Below are 23,386 nucleotides of genomic sequence, written 5' to 3' on the forward strand. Positions count from 1 at the left end.
GGTGTCCTTGCAATGCCATTCTGGCAGAAAACAAGCCTTGGAATAGCCATGGATAAAACCCTGCTTTTTCGAAGAAGGGCATTTCTGGTTACCTGATTGATTGATCAGAGGTCAAAAGGCGTATCCCTACAAAAATTATCCAAAGTTTAAGTAGTGGCTGATCAATTAATATCTGTTTATCTAGAAGGTCCCAACAGAATTTCTCTTTTAGGTGGTCTGTGTATTTGAGGACATAAGTCCTCATGGATTTAAAGAGAGACACCAGAACTATGAGGTGTTCCTACTGTTCCTGTCTTTTGTTGTACCAGAGGCAATAGGGAAGGCCTTATGCCTCTTGCACAGCCCACAACTGCCTGGAAGCATGTCTGACCTCCTTCCCACGCAAGCTGTCCTGCAGGGAAAGGAAAAGCACTTATTTTTAGCCTTCTTTCTAGTTAGGGATGCAGGCAGGTCCCTGCTGTTTGCTATTTCCTCAGTCTGCACCCTTCAAATGAGGGAATGGGACCCCTGTGGTAAATGCTAAGTGTATCCTAATGGCAATAATCTCAAAAGAGTCCCCATATGAACAAGAGCAGCTCTTCCCCCATGACAGCTGGGAGGGCCATTGTGGGCAGTGATAGGTGGTCCAGGGCTTCAGAAGAACTGCTGTCCTTGCCCCTGCCCTTCTGTGCCTGGCTGCAGCCCTGGGAGCACCTGTTGGCCAGTGCAGAGCCATGGAAATGGCAACACTGAATTTCAAAACTTTCCCTCCCCTTTTTGGCTTCACTGCTCAGATAAAGGGATCTGTGTGAAGTTACTTGCGCACAACTTTGCATGAGTCTGGGAGAAAATATCCCAACCCATGAGCATTCCCAAGCCTTTAAAAATATCACACCCACTTGTGTCTGCACAAAGATAGATTTAAGCAATTTTCCCTATGATTCTGTGACCATCAAAGTTTAGCAAGAAAGTAGAGAGGGAAAGTGGGGGAATGTTTGTCTGCAGACAGTAAAAATAGAATGGCATTTTTTAAACTACTTTTCTAGTCTGCAAAGAGTGTTTTCTATACAATGTATGATACTGACAAGAAATCTGCCAGTCCATAGATTTTTCTGGATTATGATCCATTAGTCTTAATTTCTTTCCAATAGATTATGATAGATGATACATGATTCATCACTTAGCTCACCTTATTTTTCAGAGATGATTCTGTGTCTGCAGAAGTCTTTGTGGTTCAGGGGGCAGGACTGAGATAAACTCAGTGTCAGTATAAAATAATCAGCCCTCTAAGAAAAACTGCAACAGATGCATGTGCACGAGATCTAGTCCCGCTTGCTATTAAGCAGGCTAAAAATACAGTAATAGCCCTTAGTCTAAGTTTCTTTTAAGAATCTCTAAGGCTTGTGACAATGTTGTGGTTGTTAAAAATTGTTGAAGTCTGTGCTGAAAGTCTCAGTCCAGGGTACTTCCACATTAGTGTGAGCAATATGTATGCAAATTTTTGAATGGAAACCTTGGACAGATGGGAGTAGGAATCTCTTTCTTCCAGAGTAGCTGGCTGACTTTCCCAGAGGACCTCTCTTGTCGTAAGATATGAACGAGCTCAAAGAAGTCAGATACCATATACCAATAATGAAAGGAAGCAAATAAGGGTCACAATTGGCCTTACCCAATTCCACCCCCCTCCCCCCCCCGCCCCCATGCTTCAGTTTTATGCTGGTTTTCACAATTAGATGCTGACAAGAAACTGGTACCACTTCTAGTAGCAAAAGCTGACAGGTCGGCTTCATGGAAACCGGTGAAGAAACTCACACTCTTTTCAGGAGAACCATACCTTTATCTCCACTTCTGCACCGCAAGAGGCAGATAACAGATCATGAGTATTGTACTGTTTTTGCAATAGTATGAGATGAGCAAAACTGTTTGACATGAGATTATTTTGGAGCTACTCAACTACCTCATTCAGTTCAAGACAAAAAATGGCTGTGAATCAGCTGAAACTATTGGCTCCCTAGTTCCTCTCATAATAAGAGCATTTGGGTATCATTTAAAAAAAAAGCCACATAGAGACAAGAAGAGTTAGGCAAGGATGCTGGAAAATAAACATCACGGTCCCATTGAAGCCTCAACAACTGAACTGCAGTTTCAAAACAACCTTTATTCTGCTTGAAGACTTATTACAATTTTTAAAGCAACTCAAAAACAAGACACAGCTCCATCAACTCTACAGCTTGAACAAAATTTTAAGGAGGCATGTTTTCACTGTTGCCTTGTAAAGGCAATTTACAATCGGCTTCACCCTCCAACTCCTCAAGAAAATTTTAAAACAAAGTAATCTTAATGTTTTAAAGACATGTAACAGAACAGAGCTTTATTTTCAAAAAACAAGACTTAAAAAAAAATAGCAGCATCTTGGGCAGGTAATGCAATCTCATTAGGACAAGTGCAATGTAACCTTATGAACTCCTACAGTTTAGTCTCAACTGCCATAAACAACACATGATTCTACATAAAATGTTGCACTTTGTAACCTTGTCCGAAGGGAGGCATTATGCTTTGAGCTGCCCATTTCTAAAGCGACCCTGAAGAAAACAGAATCAGGATTCACTTTCCCAACTTAATACCATGCATAGCAAAAGCACTGTGTGAAAATCAGCAGTTTTCCCCATTAGAAGCATCTGAATGTTTTCCCAAGCATTATTATTTCATTGCCAATTACAAGACGAAGCCATTTTGTCACTACAGAACAGTTGACACCAAATAGAAAATCTGAAGATTTGGTTTTACAGATTGCTTGACAAGATAACGGAACCATACAGACAAGCTATTTTTTTTTTAAAGAAACTATCCAACAACACAGAAACTCAGTTTTCTAACTGTATCTGGAAACATGCTGCACCCACAAAGGTCTAGTGTGCATATGTGCGTCTTTAAACAAAGTTAATGATATTACTTACTAAACTCAGCAAAACGATCATGTTCTGTGAAAATGCATCTATATTGGGAACTGTTCATACATAAACACAGCAAGTGTGTACGAGTATGCACAGATATGCATCCCCAACCTGCAAATTCATATTTCAACTTAAGTAAAACAGAAACTCTTAATTTTGCTTGTGAGTTTTGGTTCTCTTTGCTATGTCTCATACCTTTTAAAGGTCTCGTGAAAGTGATGCTGCAGTGCAGCATAACTCAGGGATTTAAAATAAAACAAAAAATTCCCCAAACAAACAGAAAAAAAAGAGTAACAGAATAAAGCCCATCCATGAATTATAGTAGATTAAAAAAACTATGCATCAATAGAAATACAGAAAAACACTGTGTTTCTTCTGTTATATCCCCATGCTTTGTTTTCTGTATATAGTAGTCTGAGATCAAATCAAAACTGGAGTGAACATTATGGTACATTAAAGACAAACAACTCTGCAGTGAATAGGGCCTTTGGCAGGACTTAGCTCTGTGCATTAAGGAGGGAGAGAAATGCAGAGGCCACACAATATGTAAGTACCAAAGAAAACCCACTCATGCCAATTTGAGGGCATAAATAATCCCTGCAAATTGCACAGACCCTGTGTAGGCAGAACATCCCCTTAAGAAGCCCTAAGCACTCATCTTTTCAACATAGTGCTTATTTCTCGTTGCTTGTGCAAGAAAAGCAAGTGTCAAATCTGCACACACACTGTTTTTTTTTTTTTCTGCTACAGCCACACACAAAGAGAAGTTGCACAGCACACAGGAACAAATTATATTCCATACTGGGCTGAGCATGCTAAGGATATGGCCCACTGACATAGCAGGGGTTTTCTTAATATGAGGAAAATTAGATCCAAATGCTTTAACTATGATAAAATTTCTTGACAAGTGCTATGTGAAACATCAATTCAGATTACATATATTTTGCCTACAGAAAAAAAAATGCGATTTTACTCTTAAAATATTTAACATTCAGAAATTAATATATGTCTGAAGAATATCTTGGATTGCTATAAGTGTTAAACTGCTGTATATTGAACTAATCTGTAACTTCAAGCCCAGTAGTATAACTGGCGTGCTAGAGTAATTGTTGGTGTTTTTTGTATAAACCAGTTATCAGTATAACAGATTCACATGGTCCTACAGGCCTGAAAAAAGTGTGGAATGAGGAAGGGAAGGCATGAAGACTAAACTTCTATTCAGAAAAAATATTCAGAATAATTTTCTAAGTGATGACCATGAAGCAGTATTTGTTGAATCCTGTTTCTGATATAAATTACAGTTAAGAAAATACACCTATAGGAAAGCAAAGACAACTCACAAAAAGAAAGAAAGAAAGAAAGAAAGAAAGAAAGAAAGGAAGAAAGAAAGAAAGAAAGAAAGAAAGAAAGAAAGAAAGAAAGAAAGAAAGAAAGAAAGAAAGAAAGAAAGAAAGAAAGAAAGAAAGAAACCACAAAGTCAAAATAAAATCTGAGCTTTACAGCCTCAGAACTGAAGTAACAATGACAATGTAAAAAAGAAAAGATAATATAAAGATTATTAGAGACTGGCAAATTTCTTGTTATTATTTCCAATAGCTTATAAAGCATGGCATACTTTGAAATAAAAAACAAGGATCTCTAACCAGAGCTATTATGAGAGAACTCCATGGGTCTCAGTCTTTTGATTGTGTGCGCAACTCTCTTTAGTAGTAAAGGATCTTATCTTTTGCATCTTGGGGGAAGAATAATTTCACGCATTCACTTACTCTAATATTTTCCAAGATTTCTCTGAATCTCATTACTTTATTGATTTGCAACGTGTGAATTTCCTCAGTGATCAGGACAAAAAACAACCATTGCAAACCATTAACAGTGAACTGTTCCAGGATTATAGCTAACTCTTTTTTAGTGAGATTTATATATTTGTTTCCTTTAACTGAACAATGATTTTGAAAATCTCTGGTGCCCTGAAATTATGAAAGTGTTCACTTTGATACTGCCTCAGCCTACAGACTTTTGAAAATACTTATCATAGCCTAATCATTTGCAAGTCTTAATTAGTTCTATATTATATCCAAATATTCTGAGTAGAGGTGGATTTTTTCCCCCCACAATACTAATACAAAAAAAAATCCTAGGCAACAGATAAGAGAAACTTCCTTCATGTGAAATGAAAATACCTTTACAGGCTGACAAAAATTCTGTCACAGGAGGTCAGGAAGTCATTTATTTAATGTGAAGATGGATTCATTCTGAGATCCAAATTACCTACACTCTACACTGCAGTAGCAAAATATCCCCATTTTTTTTCTGCAGTCACTATCAAAGAAGGATACACTATTATTCTTGTCTTCCATATACAAAGACAATCATGATAGAAGTTCAAAATACTTCAAGAAGCAAATGTAGCATGGTACCGTATTCTAAAAATATCTCTGAAACAGTATTGTTGGACTCAGTGATACTTTGTAATGTTCACATATTTTTTATTGAATTAAGCAGCTTTGAAGCTTATCAGGCACTGCCCAACAAAATATTTAGTCAAAAAAAAATTACTAATTTTTTAAACTTTGAGCTAGTAGCTCAATATTCTATATAGCAAAAATTGTAAAATATTTCATAGTTTTAATTCTCAAGCCAACTCTTGCTGGCTCCCTGTACATTAAAACAAAACAAAACAAAACAAAATTTAAAAAAAACCCAAAACAAACAAACAAAAAACCAAAACCAAACAAAAAACACCAAGAAAGTTATTAACAAAAAAAATAATAATCAGAAAAAATATCCTTAGGCAAAAGAAAAAAAAAAAGAAGACAAAAAAAACAAGAAAAACAAGCTTAATCTGTAGATATGCTTGAGAGAAGACTACAGCCTAAAGAAAATCCAGTATTGCATAGCATAGTCTAAAAATTCAGCTTTCAGCGAAAAGGAAAAAACAAAGCAGTTTGGTATTGACAGTTCTCCATCAATGACAGTTAGTCATCCAGTACTATGTACATTATTATACACTGTATGCCATTGACAATCCTGTTTTCTTCAGTCTTAAATATATTCTTAAAGCAGGATTTTCAATCATCTAAACAAAACACTTCCTGGCACTTTGCTATTACAATTACTCTGAACAACATATTGTAACTGATGTCCTTTTAAAGTGTCCCTTAGAAATGAAAGTGCCACTCTGCTACATATCATTCACCAGAAACCAAAATAGAACCACGATGCTGTATGGATCCACTGAGTGCAGCAACACCATTGCAAGTCAGATTGTGACCACGAAATTCCAATAACTGAAAGACACAGACCTCTTATACCTTGTGTCTGGATAATCCAATGTTCTAGCTGGTAAAGCTTCAGAAGTGGTCGTAAACAAGCACCATGCTTAAAGGCCTCTATGTCCCTGCAGGGAGATCAGGTTTGGATTTTTCTCTTGTGTTTTTCTTTTATGATTACAAAAAAAAAAATGTACTTCAGATTACAAACGTACATTCACAGCATAACACTGTGATCTCTCCCACTGCAGTTGTGAAGGAAATCTCTAGTCCCATCTGAAGACATATAGCTTTGATACTGCAAATTCTTGAGTAAAGCTGAAAGGAGCCTTTTCTCTCCAGAGGCCTCAATGTTGACAAATCATTTCTTTAAAAAAAAACAACAAACAACCCAGAGTATTAAGATCTTCATCGCCTCTGCTGTGCATATACTGGGTAGGCTAGTGTGACATTGAGAGAGTCATTGTGCTGCACAAGTGATGTGTGTTGGTAATGTAGCACCAGTTCTTTGAGCGAGTTGTACAAGTTATATGGCTCTGCAAATCCATACCCAGTAGGTGTTTTGTTTATCACACAGTGCTTCACTTCACCATCCACCCTAGAAAAAAAAAACAAAACAAAACAAAAACAACCAGTTTTTAGTTTGTGAGTACAGCAAAATTAAGATAGAAAATAAGGTATTAGCAAGACATCTTAAGATGCTAGTCTGTACACAGAATTCCTCTGTTCTGCAGTGGGATAATGGTAAAAACCTGTTTAGTCCAAATCTGTGAATGCTATCCTGTCTTAGGGAGGCAGGAGGTAGGCAGCACTTAGCAGCTGCACAGAAAGGAGTGCATACATGTTTTGGTTTCCCTTCTAAATGAGACTCCTCTGTGGGAGCGGCACAGGTTGGAGCCATGTAGGAAATGGAGCAGCAAAAAGAACAGCCTCAGGACTCCTTGACCTGCTTCTAAGCCTAAAGGTCCAAGAGGAATTGTGAACATGCAGAACAGGTGTCTATCTGCCCCCAGCTGAAGGTAGCCCTTATATCATTCACAAGTTAGGGTACATACACAACAGAGCAGGCATAGCAGCCTTGTTTGCTGCTCTCTCGAACAAGGAATGTTCCATCTCGTTTTCCCCGTAGCAGATTTTCAGCTTGGCTTCTGTTGATATTTCCCACATTCCATGTTCTCTCATCATGATGGGGCAAGTCCTCATCATCTTCTACCATAGAGTATTGGCTGTCGAAAAGAAAAAATGTGTTTGTGAAACACAGAACAAAATCCACTAATTACGTAGTCTTTATTCTACATTACAGGATGCCTCCTTGCTAAAACTAGGGATTTAAACCAAGTAATACTGCACTATTTAAACCACTGGATAAAACTAAAATATAAGCTTTGTTTCTTGTTTCTTTGAAGAATACTAATGTAAATTTTAGGAAGTATATAAAAAGATGATATGTTATTTTTCAGAACATGCTGTGAGCACTTCAGTACTTCTGCTATGGTAAATAGAAAGCCCAACAAAATCAGTACCCTCTGAGTCAGCTTAATTTCCAAAGATCAGAACACTTGGTCAGCAGTGAAAAATCATGCTATGTATCAACCACAGTTGCTGCTTGGAGAATCTCTGAGCAGTTGCACAGGGAGACAGATTAATTATTTATAGGGGAATGGCTTTGTGGAAAAGGTGCAATAGTAGAGTGCTCTCTCTCTCTCTCTCTCTCTCTCTCTCTCGCTCCCTCCTTATAAGCAGATTATGAAAAAAACATGCAATACATGCTTCTCTACTAAATCACCCACAAACTATCAAGCTGACTCAGAGTTACAGAGAATCCTGAGCTAAAGCCCACCATGAAAAAGGAAGCATCTGGTTCAGCTGTATGAATATCACTTTGGAATTCTGCAGTTGCAGAGCTCCCCTATCCCATAACAGCCTGTACTGGTTGGCCCTGCCTCTCCTGCTCAGCTTGCAATAAGTCTGGGTTAGGCTAATGCATCTTTTTCTCTTGGTAATAGGCTTTTAATTAGTATTCCTTGGTCTAAGAAAAGATGACTTCTCACTCATCCATGGTTCTGTCTTTCTCAAGATTCTCAAAGTAGTCTACAGAAATCAGCAATTGCACACAGAATTCTATTTTTCATAAAGAGAAAGGGTTCTTTTGTTTCAGATAACACTATCACCAGGTCCCTAATCCCATCACTATTTTGACCTGCACAACATTCACATACATTCAGTAGTGGCTCTGTTTTTAACCAGCATCCAGAGAAAGCAATTCTTGTTTTTTATCCTGCTTATTATACTGGAGGATTTTTTTCTGCAATAAAACTCCAGAAGAGAAGCCATGTTCTAAAAGTTTAATTTTTCGGCAGTTACGAGACTTGTCAGCAAGGAGTATCAGAGTGAGAGAAAATGAAGATTTTTTAAAAACAGTTTCACTTACTATTTTGATGCTACACTAAACCCACAGAGTGTTCTTTGTCTGCTGTTTAAGTGATAGGAACACTAGTGGGAACAGGTGCCTACATTTTTTACATCTCATCTTTGAATTGTCCTAAGACTGAGAAAACAACACGACTTTAAAATGTGTATGTAATTTTTACCTCCTGGTTCTACCACAGCAATAAGCACAATTTCCAGGATAACAGCAGCAGACTCAATAAACCAAGACAAATTAAAATAGATGTGGACAAGGCCAGAATGCAAGGCAGAATGCACTACAGTTATTGTCAGTCTGCTGCTTTCATTGTATATTCAACCAGGCAGCATAAAAGGGATACAAAAGAAACTACATAGACAGAAAATGTTGGTATGAATACTTCTGACACAATTTTGATTTTTCTATTTGTTCATTTTTCACTGTTACTGTGCTTCAGATATTATTTTGTGTCTTGCTTTTGTTTAAATTTTGTCTATGTTTACACAACCCAAGCACTTTTGTCTTTTTTCCCAGGAAAGAAATTAAATGTATTCGTCAGCCTAGCCTCTGTCAGAACCTACAGAAAACTAAACTGTTTAAAATGACAGAATACTACCCTGCCATTTTCCAGAAAAATAAATCAGACCACAAGAACAGAGGCTATTCCTCAGCACATAGAAATTTATCATCTCCAACAGCAATGTGACACAATGATCTGGGTACCTCTATACTGAATAACATAATGGTACTCACAGCTGAGATTTGGAAAAGGCATGCTCATGCCTAAGAGGCCTTCTGAACAATTTATCCAGCTGTATGACCTCTCTAAGATACTAATAGCTTATGAACTTAATTTTGCTGGCAAGAAAAAAGACAGGTTACATTTCAGTGCTTTGTTACAGTAACTTGATTAGGCACTTCATTGAAGAAAGGAGAAGAGTAGAGGGTGAGACAGCATTCTTTCTAACACTTGCATTATGTAGGCTGTCATGTCTTAACAGTGTGCATAAGACCTAGGCTTGAGATTTCCTGTGTGGTCCAAGACTTAAATATGCTTAAATATGCTTTATCTCACTTTTGTGTTCAGGTGATTTGAAACACCAGAATATCTAAATCTTTCAATACTCACTCTTCTGCATTTTCATTTCCAAGCCATTCATTTAGCTTCTTTTGTCGAACACCTTTTTGAGTCAGCCACCTGGACAATAGTTGCAAATGAAATTAATTTTTAGTCAGAAAAGATGGATACCATTGAAAAACCAAACAACTTAAAATTTGTTAATTCATGATACTCACATCAAGTACTGATCTCTTGTCTTCCTCAGCTGTATGAGGTCTGGCTTTATGCTGTTCATACGCTTGTCTATCTCTCTATATTCAGCTGCTTGCTTTTTCAAATCTTCTTCTAATCTACGCCTGCTGTCCACAATTTCACTTATCCGAGACTTCAGTTTTTCATAATTATGCATGATTCTAGATGGAACAATGTGTTAGGTTATACTCTGATTTCTTATTCATTACTTTATAGTCTGCTATTTAGAGGTGTAGACACCTAAGAGAATAGATTATTTCTCTAGATGTAGTTATAGATTTTGTCAGTTCACATCTACCCTATTTGAGGCTACTTTGCTTACAACTGAACAATTTCAAACTTGTCATCTTGCTTCAGTTTTAGGCAGTCCTATAGTTGGCATTGTTTGTGTTTTCAAAAATCATACAATTTGGTATGCAAAATCAAATACTGACCTTTGTATCTCTTTGTCATTTCCTTCCCGTTTGAATTTTTCAATGTATTCCTTACTGTATCTTTCTTGTGTTTGGCACTGCTCCTCAAATATTTTTATTGTTTCATTAAATGCCTCAATGGCTGTTCTTTTCATTTGAATTTCCTGAAAATAAAATAATTGTTATTACAGTTGCTATCAGATAAAGAGTAAGATTTATTGTCTTGTATCACAGAAACACTTCAGTATATTGTAGAAGAATAACTTTGCAATGTAGAAGAATATCTTTGCAATATCCCATTACCAAACTGTATTCTGTCTGCTGAACTTCATGGCATAAAGAAAATAGGCCTGTGCAAAAGGCTACCATGATAAGATTTCCATGATGAGGTTTCTCAAGAAATAAAACTGCTAAAAAAGGAATCAGTTAAAATCTTTAATTTGTATAAATAAATTGAAGCTTAGAACCTCATGGCAGTGCACTTTGCCCTTTGTACAAACTTAAGTCCTTAGAGGCACCTGGCTTTCTGAAATAAAGGTGACCTTGACAAATCTCAGGAGATTATCTAGTTTACCCTCCTGCCCCTACAAACCTAGCTGGTAGCCAAGTTTTAAGTCATTAGTTCAAGTTAGCAGCAATTCTCCAATGTTCTTCAATTCTTTTTAGGCATATTTTCTGCACACTTTAAGAAGCAGTCTTGATTCTGAGTCTGTAAAACTGGACTAATTCAATGACACTTCAAGGCAGGGCTAATAATTGATTAAGCTGCAAGAGGCAACTTTTCATTCCTGCATTTCACCTACACATGTCATCTCTTTATCCTGCATAGGTAAACCAGACCCTTCAAAAACTCAAAATAAAATGCAATGCTTCCCTGCAAATGTGCCTTGAAAACCATAATTTAGCTTGATGAGGTTAGTATGCAGAAGTGGTGGTAAATCAAGACAGTTACGTACTTGCTTTTGATGGAGCTGTCAGACTTGGGCAGAGGGTGGCTTAGTTTACAGGTGGTGGCTGCTCAAACATGAGTAAGCAATTACACTATTCTGAGCAAGCACATCAGGGCAATACAGTGGTGGTGGAAGAGAGGAGTAGGAAGATGGCAGTATGAATTCACAATAATATTCTTTAAAGTCTGCAAAGTCTGCCATTCTCCCTTTGGTTCAAACTTAGCTCACCTGAGATGTTCTTGTGTAGTCTTCATAGAGTCTGTCATATTCTCTGCTTTTTTCTTGGAACTGGGTATTATATTCATGTAATTTCTTTCCTACTGCTTCAATGCTATCTTCTTTTACAACTTGATCCTGGAATGATAAGCAGGAAGAAAGACATTCTGTAAGGAGACAATTATATTGCACAGCTTTTCTGGATGAAACTGTTAAAAAATGCTTAGACAATTACATGGAAATGTGATTCCTCTTTCACCAATATGGAGATACACTAAATGAATAACATGCAAATGAGAAATTTATGACAAAAAGTGTTGCAAGTGTTTAGCTTTATACTGAAAATTACATATTTCACCACTGAGTGGGATAATAATTACGACGTTTATTTCCTCACAGTGTGTCTGCAGTATTTAAAGTTTTAAATATTTACATGCAAAGCATGTAAAATTTGGGGATTTTTGTTTGGAGTTGGTTTTAAACAAAAATACAAAGTTTTGTACCCACTTGATTTTTTCAAACATTAACAGAGCTGAAGTTCATGTTCTGCAAGTTCTGCAATAATTTCTCTGTAATTTAGTGAAACGCAAAGAAAATAAACTAAATTACCTGCTGATACTTAGATACTGGATAGAGTAATTTTACATCCAGTTTAGGATTATACTGGGCTAGAGATTCATTCCGGTAGTGGTTTATTAGCTCGACCACAGAGTTGAATGTTAATGGGTCAGAAAAGCCATATTTTCCATCTCGGTGAAAAATTTTGATCAACTTGTTATTTCCTCCTTTCCTGCAAATGAAGTATATTGAAAAGTTAGGCATGATTCAAGTACTATTTCCTGAAGAATACTCTGCATTAAGTGCAATTATTGCATTTTACTATCAAGTATTACAGACCTAGTAATTAGTAACTAGTGTTACCTCAGAGTCAGTGTGTAGTCCCCATGCATTTTGGTTGAAGCATCTCGTACCAAAAAGGTACCATCAGCTGTGTCTCGAAGCTTCTCATTTACTTCTTCTCTAAAACGAAAGCAAAAGTAACCAATCATTTCAATTAGTTCTTACATGCTTATTTTTCCACAGTGCTGTAAATTAAAATACAAATGTTTTGAAATGTGTGTTTTAGAAGCCTTCTATGTCTCCATGTCAATACAACTACATAATACCTTATTTAAAATTGTTGGAGAACAAGTGGGATAAAAAATGGCATACTCTCTGCTCTCACTACTGGACAAAATTATTGTTCATGCACAGCTCTTTCTGCTTGTTCATACAAGCCTATGCAATTGGAGCAGACAGTGCTGGTCTAGTATACCTATATATAGTACAGATAAAAATATTGCTAATATATAGCACTTGTTAGTCTGACTTGCTGACTATTGTGCCTACAGCTGAGGTTCTGAATGAAAGACCAGAACAAAATTCTTTCTTAGTGCTATCTTTTCATGCTAGCATTTCCTGTAAGTCTTAAAGTAACAGAACAATCATTTTGTATACTGCATTCTAAGTCACTGCCAGTATCTTTTTAGTCATATTTGGAATAAAACCAACTGTAATATGTTTATGATGGAAAATACCATAAAATTGCTCTTAAAACTGTACATTTTCTACACTCAAAGCATAATACATATACACAGAATAGCACAGCAAGAATAGCACAGAGCCAAACATAAGAAATACATGTCTTGAGGTGATTTACCTTGAGATATCCCCCCAGTACCATTCCGCGTCTTGTAATGACATGTTGTTATTCATGCTATTGTTAGTTACGCTATTAGGTTTCGGTGGCTTAGGAGGCAGTGCTGCAAATGAAAGGGGGGAAGAAAAGTTGTAACTCACTGAAAACATGACCATATATTCCTTGAAATTACACATTTTTTTTTAACATAAATTTTATAATTCTGTGTTTTTTAAAAAAAGAACCGGTTGCCAAATGGAGTTGTCCATCATTAACAGTTAAAAGACACTACAGGAATTAAGAAATTTGAAATCAAAATAATTCAAAATTAAGTTTTACTGTTTAAAAAAATTATGTTATCTTCCAATAATATATTTTAAGGAAAATATAACACTGTACTCAACTCCTGCCCCTGTGAAGAAAGCATTTGAGCAAAAAAATCTGAAGTTTTGCTTTTACCTTCTTTCACTGTCTTTGGGCAAACACAAGTAATAAAACATGCCACTTTTTTCTATCCTCCTATGTAATGATCTTAGAGGAATTTTCCTGTTTTCTTACCTAGAAGCTGAGTAATAAAAGATGCAAACCCATAGTAATACAGTATATATGAAGAAGAATTGGGGTTTTGTGATCCTCAGCATTCTGTGCAATGATTTGCAAAAAAAAATCAAAATAATAAACCAAACAGTTTAAGAAACCCATCTGTGACCCAAATATACCTCATGTTAATCTTAGTATTCTACAGAATAAATTGTGTTCCAAATGACAGGACTGATTAAAAAACATCTCCCCCCCCCCTTCCCCCCCATTTTCTTTTCAATGTCAAAGCTGCATATGTACACCAGTGGGTGCCAGAGAAGATACTGCAGCACTGACTTAGTAACAAGAGGGACTACACTGGAATCAGGATTAAAAATCAACTATCAACTCAGCTCTTTCAGTTCTCCAGTAAGTGCATCATTCCTGTGCTGTATGTTATGACCATGCTCAAAAGACAGTGTTTTCAAAGTTGCAAGGAATATCAGGATAGCACAATACTTTCATGCGATACAAAAAATGATGCTACAACAGGCATTCAATTAGTATTGCTAGATTTCAGAAATCTTTTTTTCCTTCAATAATCCAAGCCAATGATTTGCAATCACTGTTTCAGGAAATATGAGTGTTACTACAGCATCTCCTTTTAGGCACTGTGTGGAACAGAGAGAGCAAAAATAGCAATAAAAGAAATACAATTTTTACATGATAAAATAACAGGACTAAAACTACATCTGACATAATAAAATCAAAACAGAAACAGGTCACTTCAGTAAAAATTCAACCAAGCAGTCAGGTATTTTAATATGTTACGATTATAATTACTACAACCATGCACTAATTCACAATTTTATTCTAATTTATGAAAAAAAAGAAAACTATTTGTATCAAAAACAAAGTAAAGAAATCCTATATATCCTGTAAGAATTTTTCAGCAACTATAGTAAAGACCAAAATTAATTAAGTCTTCTATAATAAGACTGCAGTTTTACCTGGTGGATCCATTTCTATGTAAAACATCAAGTCTGTGCCACAATTTATATCTGTCTTAGGACATTCTATATCCAGTTCTTCCATATTCCAAACAGTATTGTACATTTGTGTGAGTTTCACTGAGTAAGCTCAGATACAAGAAAAGAGTCAGGCTGCCTTTGTAATGGTGTCTTGGAATTCATTTTAAAACCTATAAGGGGCTGCACTGTAACCTATTACATCATAATCCTCAGCCAATCATGTCAAAATAATGTCACCAAACCACTCCTGCTTCCTCATTTTATTCTACATTAATCTTAGAACAATTTCAGTTTTGGGAAGAATCTACATTTAGCAGAATTGCAATATAAAGCTGGTATTACACACAAAAGGAGCAAGTGGGCTTTCCTTGCCTGTGTTCCTGGCTCATTTTCCTGACTTTGCAGCATGGTACAGTCCAATCCTGGCAGGATGACAAAAGGCTGATATGCTGCAGCACGTAGCTCTTACACACACAGGCACACACAACACACACTCACACACAGGGCAGCTCCCTTCAGAAGCTGGTCTGTCACATCTCAGGTGGATTCTCCTGCTTGAAAGCCTGATGCTTGCCATTCAAAGATTTAAAAGGATTCTAGAACTACTACACATGTTAGATATGCATTAGATAAGGGCATGACTGTGCGTGTATATCCATTCCACACTCATTTTACACAAACACACACAGAGATGTATACATCCACATAATGAAATATAGATTATAGTTTTGAACTCTGCATTTTTCTACTCTTTTTATGGGCACATGGGTCTGATAGAGTTAATATCACTATATAAACCATGCTGATCAGAGAGATGTCTTCCTCTATTACCATTATGTTATAAAACGCAATTCAAATCAATCCAGATTAATTAATTTTGAAATATAAACCCCAAATATTGTAATCTTACACTCATCTGATTCACTCAAATAATGGAAGAAAGTCATAAGTGAGCAAGATCTTAAACAATGGTTTTGCTGAACATAAAAAAGGTTACGAGGATACAATAAGATTTAGTCTGCCCTTTCACACCATTTTTCTACTCTATTCTCATTTATATTTTTATCAAGTTAATTGTTTTTAAAAGCAAGAGTCTCTTGTCAATGTCTCCTTAGCCCCTTGACTTTATGTCAGCAGCATCTTCCAACCATTTAGAAATATTCCATCTTAACTGCCTCCATCACTGACTGTAACTCTCTCTGACCTCTTGGAACAAACATGGACAGAATAGGCTATTAACTTCAGAGCAGAATGCTATATAAAGCCATATGAATGTTTTATGCTCACTACAATTTATAGGGAGAGAAAACCAGAGACCAAAAATAACTACAACAAAGACTTGCTGTAGCAACTATCTGTGCCTTACACCATAAGAAATTCTGGAACAGCTGAAATATGCTCTATTTCACAAATACTCACTTAAAAAATTAACACAATTTATATGATTTCCAAATATTTTGCCCCTGCCCTCCCCTCTCACCCTGCCCCTCTGTCTGTGCTGCTGAGCAGATTATCCCTTTCAGACAAGCATCAACATAAAGAGCATGTCTGGAGTACCAACATATACAAAAAGATGCATGCTAGTTTGCCCCCTACATTAAGAAACTTTGTTTTGAAGTAGACTCTCCCTTTCCTCTTGAGGTAGATATGCTCCAAAGATTCTTTCCATTTCCAAAATTAAATAGGATACTTAAAATCACCCCAGACACAAGTCTAAACACTGAACACAGAGGTTTAGCCCACCTGCTACCCAAACAGTTGACTTGCCAAGGTAATTATTTCAATTAAGTTATAAAGATTTCCTGCAAAAACTGCATTGCTGCTTTTAGGTCTTGTGGGATCAGTAAATTTTTTTATTCCATTAATAAAGACTTTCAGGAAAAATTACTTCCCTAGAGTTCCACTGGTGGCCAAATTTAGGACTGAACAAACTTGTATAATCAGGTTAGTGCTCAGCTCAGACTAGCTTAGCCTGCAGGCAAGAAAAGACAGAGGAGGCACATAGGCTATCACCCATTTTGTATATAACTTGGAGAGGTACTGAAGTACTTGACTTAAATTCACATATCTTAAAAGACTCTTACAGCCCTACCTGGTAATTAGTTACCGTACAATGCTTCCACGATGATGAAAAAAACACAGAAATTCAAAATCACTTACTTTGTAAGTTATGCATCGCGAATGATCACGCTTGTGAAACAGTTGAAAATACAATCCAGTATTGGTTTCCTCTTATAAAAATCTTTTTAAAAAATAAACCCTAAAACCTCCATTTACTAGGAAGCTTCTCTGAAGCAATGAAGAAAAAGAGATTGCTCTGCTTTCCAACTGATGTTCCATAAAACCCCCTAAAAGAGTTGTAACTTGCAGTGAGAAAATTCAAGCCTTCTCTCTCAACTGCTTAAACCTCTGTGCTGTGCAGAAGGTAACTGCTTACTCTGGTTCATCATTAAAAAGTGAACCTGACTTCAGTACTGCGAAAAAAAAAAAGAAACCACCACCCTCAGTAGCTTGCACGTCTCTCTTAGATAAAGATCTCAGTTTCATGATTAACTTGGGTAGGTTCAAATATTTGCTGAGCCAGGGACTTCAGTTGGGGGATGGGAGCCAGATTCAAAGTAAAAGTTGTCATCAGCTAACAAGTGGCCAATGAGGGGCTAACTTTCTCATTTTAGCTAAGTAGATGAGAAGACCATTGTAAGAGGCCTTAAAATAGATCCTATCCCTGGCTGCTGCATGCAGCATTGAAGATGAGAAAAGCACCATGAACAGCAAATACAGGAAGTGACTAACTGCAGAAAAGAAAAAAAACACAAAAAGCCCAGAGTAAAAATTTTCCTTGAAAAGAGCTGCATCTCTAGAAGCAGCCCTGTGCAAGCAAAATAGCATGCTTGCAAGCACAGCAGCACCTCGTACATGCTGGATCACAAATACAGGTGCTCCTTCAAGACCCTTAGTCTGAGGCTGTGAGACTTTCTAGTAATTTCCTATATACTAAACATATTAGGAAAAACACCTGTCTGTATTCATGGTGATTTCCAGTATATCAGGATTGTTCATTTCTAGGGAGGCAGGTGAGAAAAGGAGCTGTACAGAGAGAGAGAAGCTTAGGTTAAATCTATTTTCCTTGTCTTAGTGTTTGGTGGAGACCAAACTTGCTGAAGGAACAGAGTAGCAACTGAAGAGCCTAATTCCCTCTGCCTACAGAGCTTATCTTTTTGCCAGTTAAACTTCTACAAGGGAATAAATTCAAAGTAAAAGGAGAAGCAGACGCATTAAGAGAAGGAGAGAAGGGGATTAATATTTTCTTCCCACTTCTTGCAGTCAGAGAGAATTTCTAATAAAAAAATTGGATAATTTCTTTGAGATCTTCTTGTTGCTCCTCAAAGCAGTCAAATAGTATAGAAAAGCTTTTGCCTCCTTAATACTTTACATACCAAAATCATCCTATGCTGTGAAACACCACTTGCACCTAATAATGAAATCCCAAATATCTGCAGTACATTTTTGATGTTTTGCACTTGATTGTTTAGCTTCACCTATAACAATCCCTTGCTTCCCTAGTTTTAGCCTCTGCGTATTTGAACAATTGTCAGTTCTAAATATAATTTAAAGCAGCAGAGTAATAACGGTATAGCCTACTTCAAGTGGATATGGAAACCTGTAGTTCTGAACTAATTCAGCTTCAGACTGTAGTTGATACTCTTAAAATTACAGAAGGGGTTAAGAACATTTCCTGGTTTGTAGGACCACATTACAGATGTATATAGTATAGAAAGGAGAAAAGACAACCTAAACTTGAGTCACTGAACTTTTTTATCAATCAAAAAAACCCAGATACCCACACAGAGATAATTAATTCCTCATTATCCTGCAGGAGAGAATGAAGGGTCTTGTAAAAAAAAAAAAAAAAATATATATATATATTGACATGCACACACCTGTATTTTCAAATATTGCCCTGTCTTGTCTTTTTATCTAAATTTCAAAACCCTGAGTGGTGTCCATTTTATTTTGCAGCCTAATATTCCTTCCAGTTGTACTCACAGTGTTCTCCTATTAACATAGCACTTTTTTTTCTAAAAACTTATGTTTGAAGCAGGAAAAGAACTGGTCAGGTTTGACATGCTTCCACATGCTTTATACATACATACAAATACCTGCAAGACATAACAATCTCTAAAAAAAGTTAATAACATCGTATGTACTGTTCCACTTCTATAAAATTCTTGCAATTAGATATTTGAAAACATAAAGCACTGGCTTGTGTCAAAACTTAAACCAAGAATACAGCATTCCAAAGTACGGTGGTTAGCCAAGCATTGCTTCCATCAGGTCAGAAATAAAGCCTAACTTTTATTAGCTTAGGAGGGGAGCCCTCTGCCGGGTAGGACACGGATGCACATGGTCCTCCCTGCCGTGGGCACCGCATCGGCCGTCCCTGGCACTCGTAGCCTTCTGCGTGCTCCAAACCACGCCCGGCGCTGCTGGCAGTCCAGCCAAGACTCTGACATGGTGCAGGTAAGTTCTGACAAGGGATAGCATTCCTAAACATTCGTTTATATCCCCAGGACAGTACCAACACGACTGTGGTCTCAGGCTGATGCCTGTAGCAACACAAGTACCTTTGAGGAGGAATCAAATTGCAGGAGGAACTGGATCAGCCTTTACACTGCCCTACTTTAGCTGTTATGCCACAACTCTTGCGAATATCTTTTGTAACTAAAAGCAAAGTGTCTGCACCTTGGTGATGCTGTCAGGACTTTCACTGCATCCCCAACAAGTGAGCAGTTACATATAAGGCAGCCTTATTACCTCACTCATTCTTAGCTATGATGGTCTGAGTAATGAAAACTACTTTTTCAGGCTGCAGTATTTCAGACTGAGCTGTTATTTACAATGTTACATTCAAGCCTGGGAAACAGGGATAAACTAGGATAGAGAGCCCAGAAAAAGCAGCTCAGGTCTAGTCAGTGCACAGGTTATTGGAGGCTTTGATTATTGATAACAAGGCAGCTCTTTCCTTTGCTATAGCTCTTCTGCTCTTCACCAGCAATGCTACGAGCTCCCCACATCCCCTTACTCTCTTGCCACATTCCACTTCCTCTTTGCCTTCCTAAGACAGACATTACTCTCACACACCCAGAAAGGACCCCTATCTCCCTGAACTCCTCACCCAAAATTACCTCTCAGATTTCTTTGTGTGGCCTGCCTTCGCAGCTCTGAGTGCTAAACTGACCCTGCTGCTCCGAACACTTATTGCACCTACTGTGGGCAGCTTTGGGATCTGCATCCAGGGCAGGCCACTCCAGACAGGAAAAACAGGAACTTTTAAGATCCTTGATAATTAACTGGAAAACTACCCCAGTCTTCTATACCTATAAACACAGCCTAATATAGCCTGTTTTCCACTGTTTACCTTCACAAGTCTGCATGATGTGTGAGACTGTGTGAGACCTGAGGAGCACTATTTGCCAAAATCTGTTACACTTAAACATTTTCTTCTAATAGTGCTGTTGTGGATTGTGCATTTAGAGACTTGTACTTTGTTTCTCACTGTACTCTTTAATTTAAAATCTGTGCAGCTTTACATCAAGCTGGGATGTTCAGATGGGATGCAAAAATCACCTACCTTGCCCACCAAAACCATCTTTTGTCTCTGCTACTAACAAACTTGAAGAATGAGACAAGAACCAGAAAATTGATCTAATTTCCCCAGCCTTATTTCTCCTGCAACATTACTTTGTCTTCATCTGCTACACGAATTTATGATTCTATTAATAGGTATTGTTAACTTTAGTATTTTTATGTGGGATTAAGCAATGATTTAATCCACAAACTGGAATCTATAGTTTGCTGATGAACACAACAGACAAAAAACCCCAATCAGTGGTAAGTCAAGTAATGGTCTAGGAGTAACTCTTATTTTTGTGTTATGACATCCAAGAAGCATCACTCTAGGTAAAAGACGTCCAACTGAAGATGCCTAATTTAAGATCCTTATTTTAAAATACAGTGAGAGGTAAGTTCCAGCTGCTTACTTTCTAGTGTTTTCAGGTAAGAAGTATAATTAGTGGGTGATGTGGTAAGGATAAAACCCTGCAGCTGTGCAATGATCTACTTGCTATTCAGATCAGTTATCTCTTAACACTACATTTAATGTATTTATATACCTCATAAGATACCACTAGAACTTCATGCAAAGCTTGTTTTAGACAGAATGTTCTCATCTTAACAAAAATAATTAAGAAGGAAGGAAGACATCACTCCAGCCTGTGAAAAAGAGAAGAAACTGGCAGCACTGGCTTTCCTGTTATCACTTAGTTTTCATGAGGTTATTTTCAATAACTAAAATTCTTTCTTCTTGAGACTGTTCAAATCCTCCACATGTAAAATCCTATTTAAGATTGCAATTCTCAAAATACATACATGGCAAATAAGGTGTAGTTTATTTGGATTTTTTTATTACAGCCTATCTAAACAGTCTTTATGGAAAAGAAAGCCTCTAAAAGCAATAATCTTAAAGATGACAATTCTGAAAAACACATCTTAGAGTGTCACAGAATGATATTGATGTGGAAATGGACTCATGGCTTAATCCTGCAACTCACAGAACTTTCTATTAAGATTCATCTTTTCAAAATGATTCAAACTCTTTACATGTCTGAGGGCAGAGACTAGCTAACCAGACACTACAAAGCCTGAAAATTTGTTTTTTGATAGTTTTTTCCAGCATATTACTACATGTGTAAATGTTCTACTAAAAACCATTCTACTAGACATGATGACTTTGAAATGCACAGGGAAGGAGTTCTATTTTTCTAACAGATCACATGAAAAATCCTAGTAGGACTGTCAAACTATTGCACCATGCTATATTAATTAATGCAGAAGTAGTATTAAAAACAATCAAATGTTCAATTGTAATTATCAATGTAGTGTCAAATCACATAAATTGGATGGATACAATGGCATTTCTTCAAGCACCCTAATGACACTCTCAAAATGACTAGACTCCTAGTCCTCATTAGTAGGTCTAACATCAACACCTTTCACTTTTATACTTTCTTCACATGAAGCAACTTGGGCAGATACGCAGCTGAATGACCTCTTAAATGCAACTTATAAAATTCTTGCTTTGAAACTGAATAAACTGTTGACTTCACCTTTGTTAACCTCCCAACCAGTGCTTCTAGACATATATATTTGCATGCATATTAGAACTTGCAAACGTGCAACTATAAAATGTGCTATTAGCACTAGACTAATATAATCTGTTTTGCTTTTTAAGGCTCGTAACATGTGACAAATAAAATAGTTATTTAACACTTAGCAGCTATTTGCTGATTCTTAGTAAAATAGTACAAATACAGTAAGTTTGGACTCTTCTAGTTGTTACAAAGCATTAGTGGTTCTAGAAACCCTTTTTTAACTACTTCACCAAAATTAAAAAAAAAAACTGAAGAGCACACTGAAAACAGATGTTAGGGACAGTTTCCTAAATAACAGAGCTGGCAAGATTAGAAAAGCCTTTCAAACAGATCATTAGAACCAAAAATTTTACCCATTTTAAATTAATCTTCATTATCTGATGAAGAGGATTATACAACATGCCTACCTGAAATGCAGGAAATAAAGCAGATTTCTGCTGTGTTCTAGTTCTTCAGATCTTAAGCAACCCTGCAAATCCTACTGCCAAGAATTTTATTCTGTGCTTTGACTACAGAGGTGTGAAAGGTATAGGATGTCCAATGTTTTGTTCACCCTTTCTTTTGTTAGGACATTCTCTGTTAATAAGCTGTGAAAGGAATTGCTTTCAGCTAATATGTAAAGTTTCCTTCATTAATTATTTCCTTTGCACATACTTAGCAAATCTGCCTTGCTTCTACCAAATACTTGATTCAAACCCAGGAATTCTGCATAAATTAGAGGTGTGCTTTACTATTTGTTGACTTAATTAGATGTTAACTTACTGAAGCAATACAAGTAATATCTAGCTTTCCTGGCTCTTAATATTTTTCACATTACTTATTGATAAATAAATTTTTTGCATATCTGGATAAAAAAATACATGTATGTAAATAATGTCTCCATAGGGTATAGCAAATCTAAGAAAATTTGCCTGGGAGGAAATTGAAAGTTCTATAAAACCCTAAGAAAGCTGCCTTCCCCCCCCCCCCTCCCCCACTGTACGATATGCATTCTATTGGTTTGCAGGTCTTAAGAATCCTCAAAAAATCCTATTTGCTGTTTACTGAAAGAGAACAAAAGTCCTAAGGCTGTACAAACTATTAACACTGAAATTATTTTAATGAAAAAGACTATTTCGTATATAACAAACATTGCACCCCACTATAAAACATATAAATAAATTCTGCTTAGCTCTGTAATTGTGCAATTTTGTTTCGTATTAAGTTTGATTTAAAAAGAAAAAACACAAGCATTTACTGTCCTTAAGTTGAATTTTAATATTTAAGATAAAATATAACTTAAAATTTAAAATATTTTTACCTGGTACTGGCTGTCTCTCATTCCATTCACTTGTGATTAAAACCTCTAGGATTTTTATGTGGTGTTCTGTATTATCAGAGCTGCAAGAGATGGATTAGGCAGTAAGAACTAGGAGAAATGCAAAAGTTTATGTTAAATTATTAAAAA

The 23,386-nt window shown here is 36.6% G+C and overlaps 1 protein-coding gene across 5 annotated transcripts in view; it reads right to left on the bottom strand.

Moving 5' to 3' along the window:
* Positions 1-6,435: 6,435 nt before the first annotated feature.
* Positions 6,436-23,386, bottom strand: part of PIK3R1 (phosphoinositide-3-kinase regulatory subunit 1) — a 55,130-nt gene continuing 38,179 nt past the window's right edge. Inside the window, exons 7-16 of one of the 5 annotated variants that reach the window (XM_062514016.1) lie at positions 23,240-23,319; positions 13,200-13,302; positions 12,422-12,520; positions 12,110-12,290; positions 11,513-11,638; positions 10,356-10,498; positions 9,906-10,082; positions 9,739-9,807; positions 7,258-7,428; positions 6,436-6,800 (exon numbers count right to left, since the gene is read on the bottom strand). In XM_062514016.1, the coding sequence (XP_062370000.1) occupies positions 6,611-6,800; positions 7,258-7,428; positions 9,739-9,807; positions 9,906-10,082; positions 10,356-10,498; positions 11,513-11,638; positions 12,110-12,290; positions 12,422-12,520; positions 13,200-13,302; positions 23,240-23,319 (1,339 nt within the window). In that variant the 3' untranslated portion in view covers positions 6,436-6,610. Of the gene's footprint in view, positions 6,801-7,257; positions 7,429-9,738; positions 9,808-9,905; positions 10,083-10,355; positions 10,499-11,512; positions 11,639-12,109; positions 12,291-12,421; positions 12,521-13,199; positions 13,303-14,707; positions 14,848-16,888; positions 17,245-23,239; positions 23,320-23,386 lie in introns of those variants that run through there. The other 4 variants (XM_062514018.1, XM_062514017.1, XM_062514021.1 and 1 more) reach the window with 4 other exon arrangements.

This window comes from Cinclus cinclus, chromosome Z (assembly GCF_963662255.1).
Source record: "Cinclus cinclus chromosome Z, bCinCin1.1, whole genome shotgun sequence".
Taxonomy (NCBI): domain Eukaryota; kingdom Metazoa; phylum Chordata; class Aves; order Passeriformes; family Cinclidae; genus Cinclus; species Cinclus cinclus.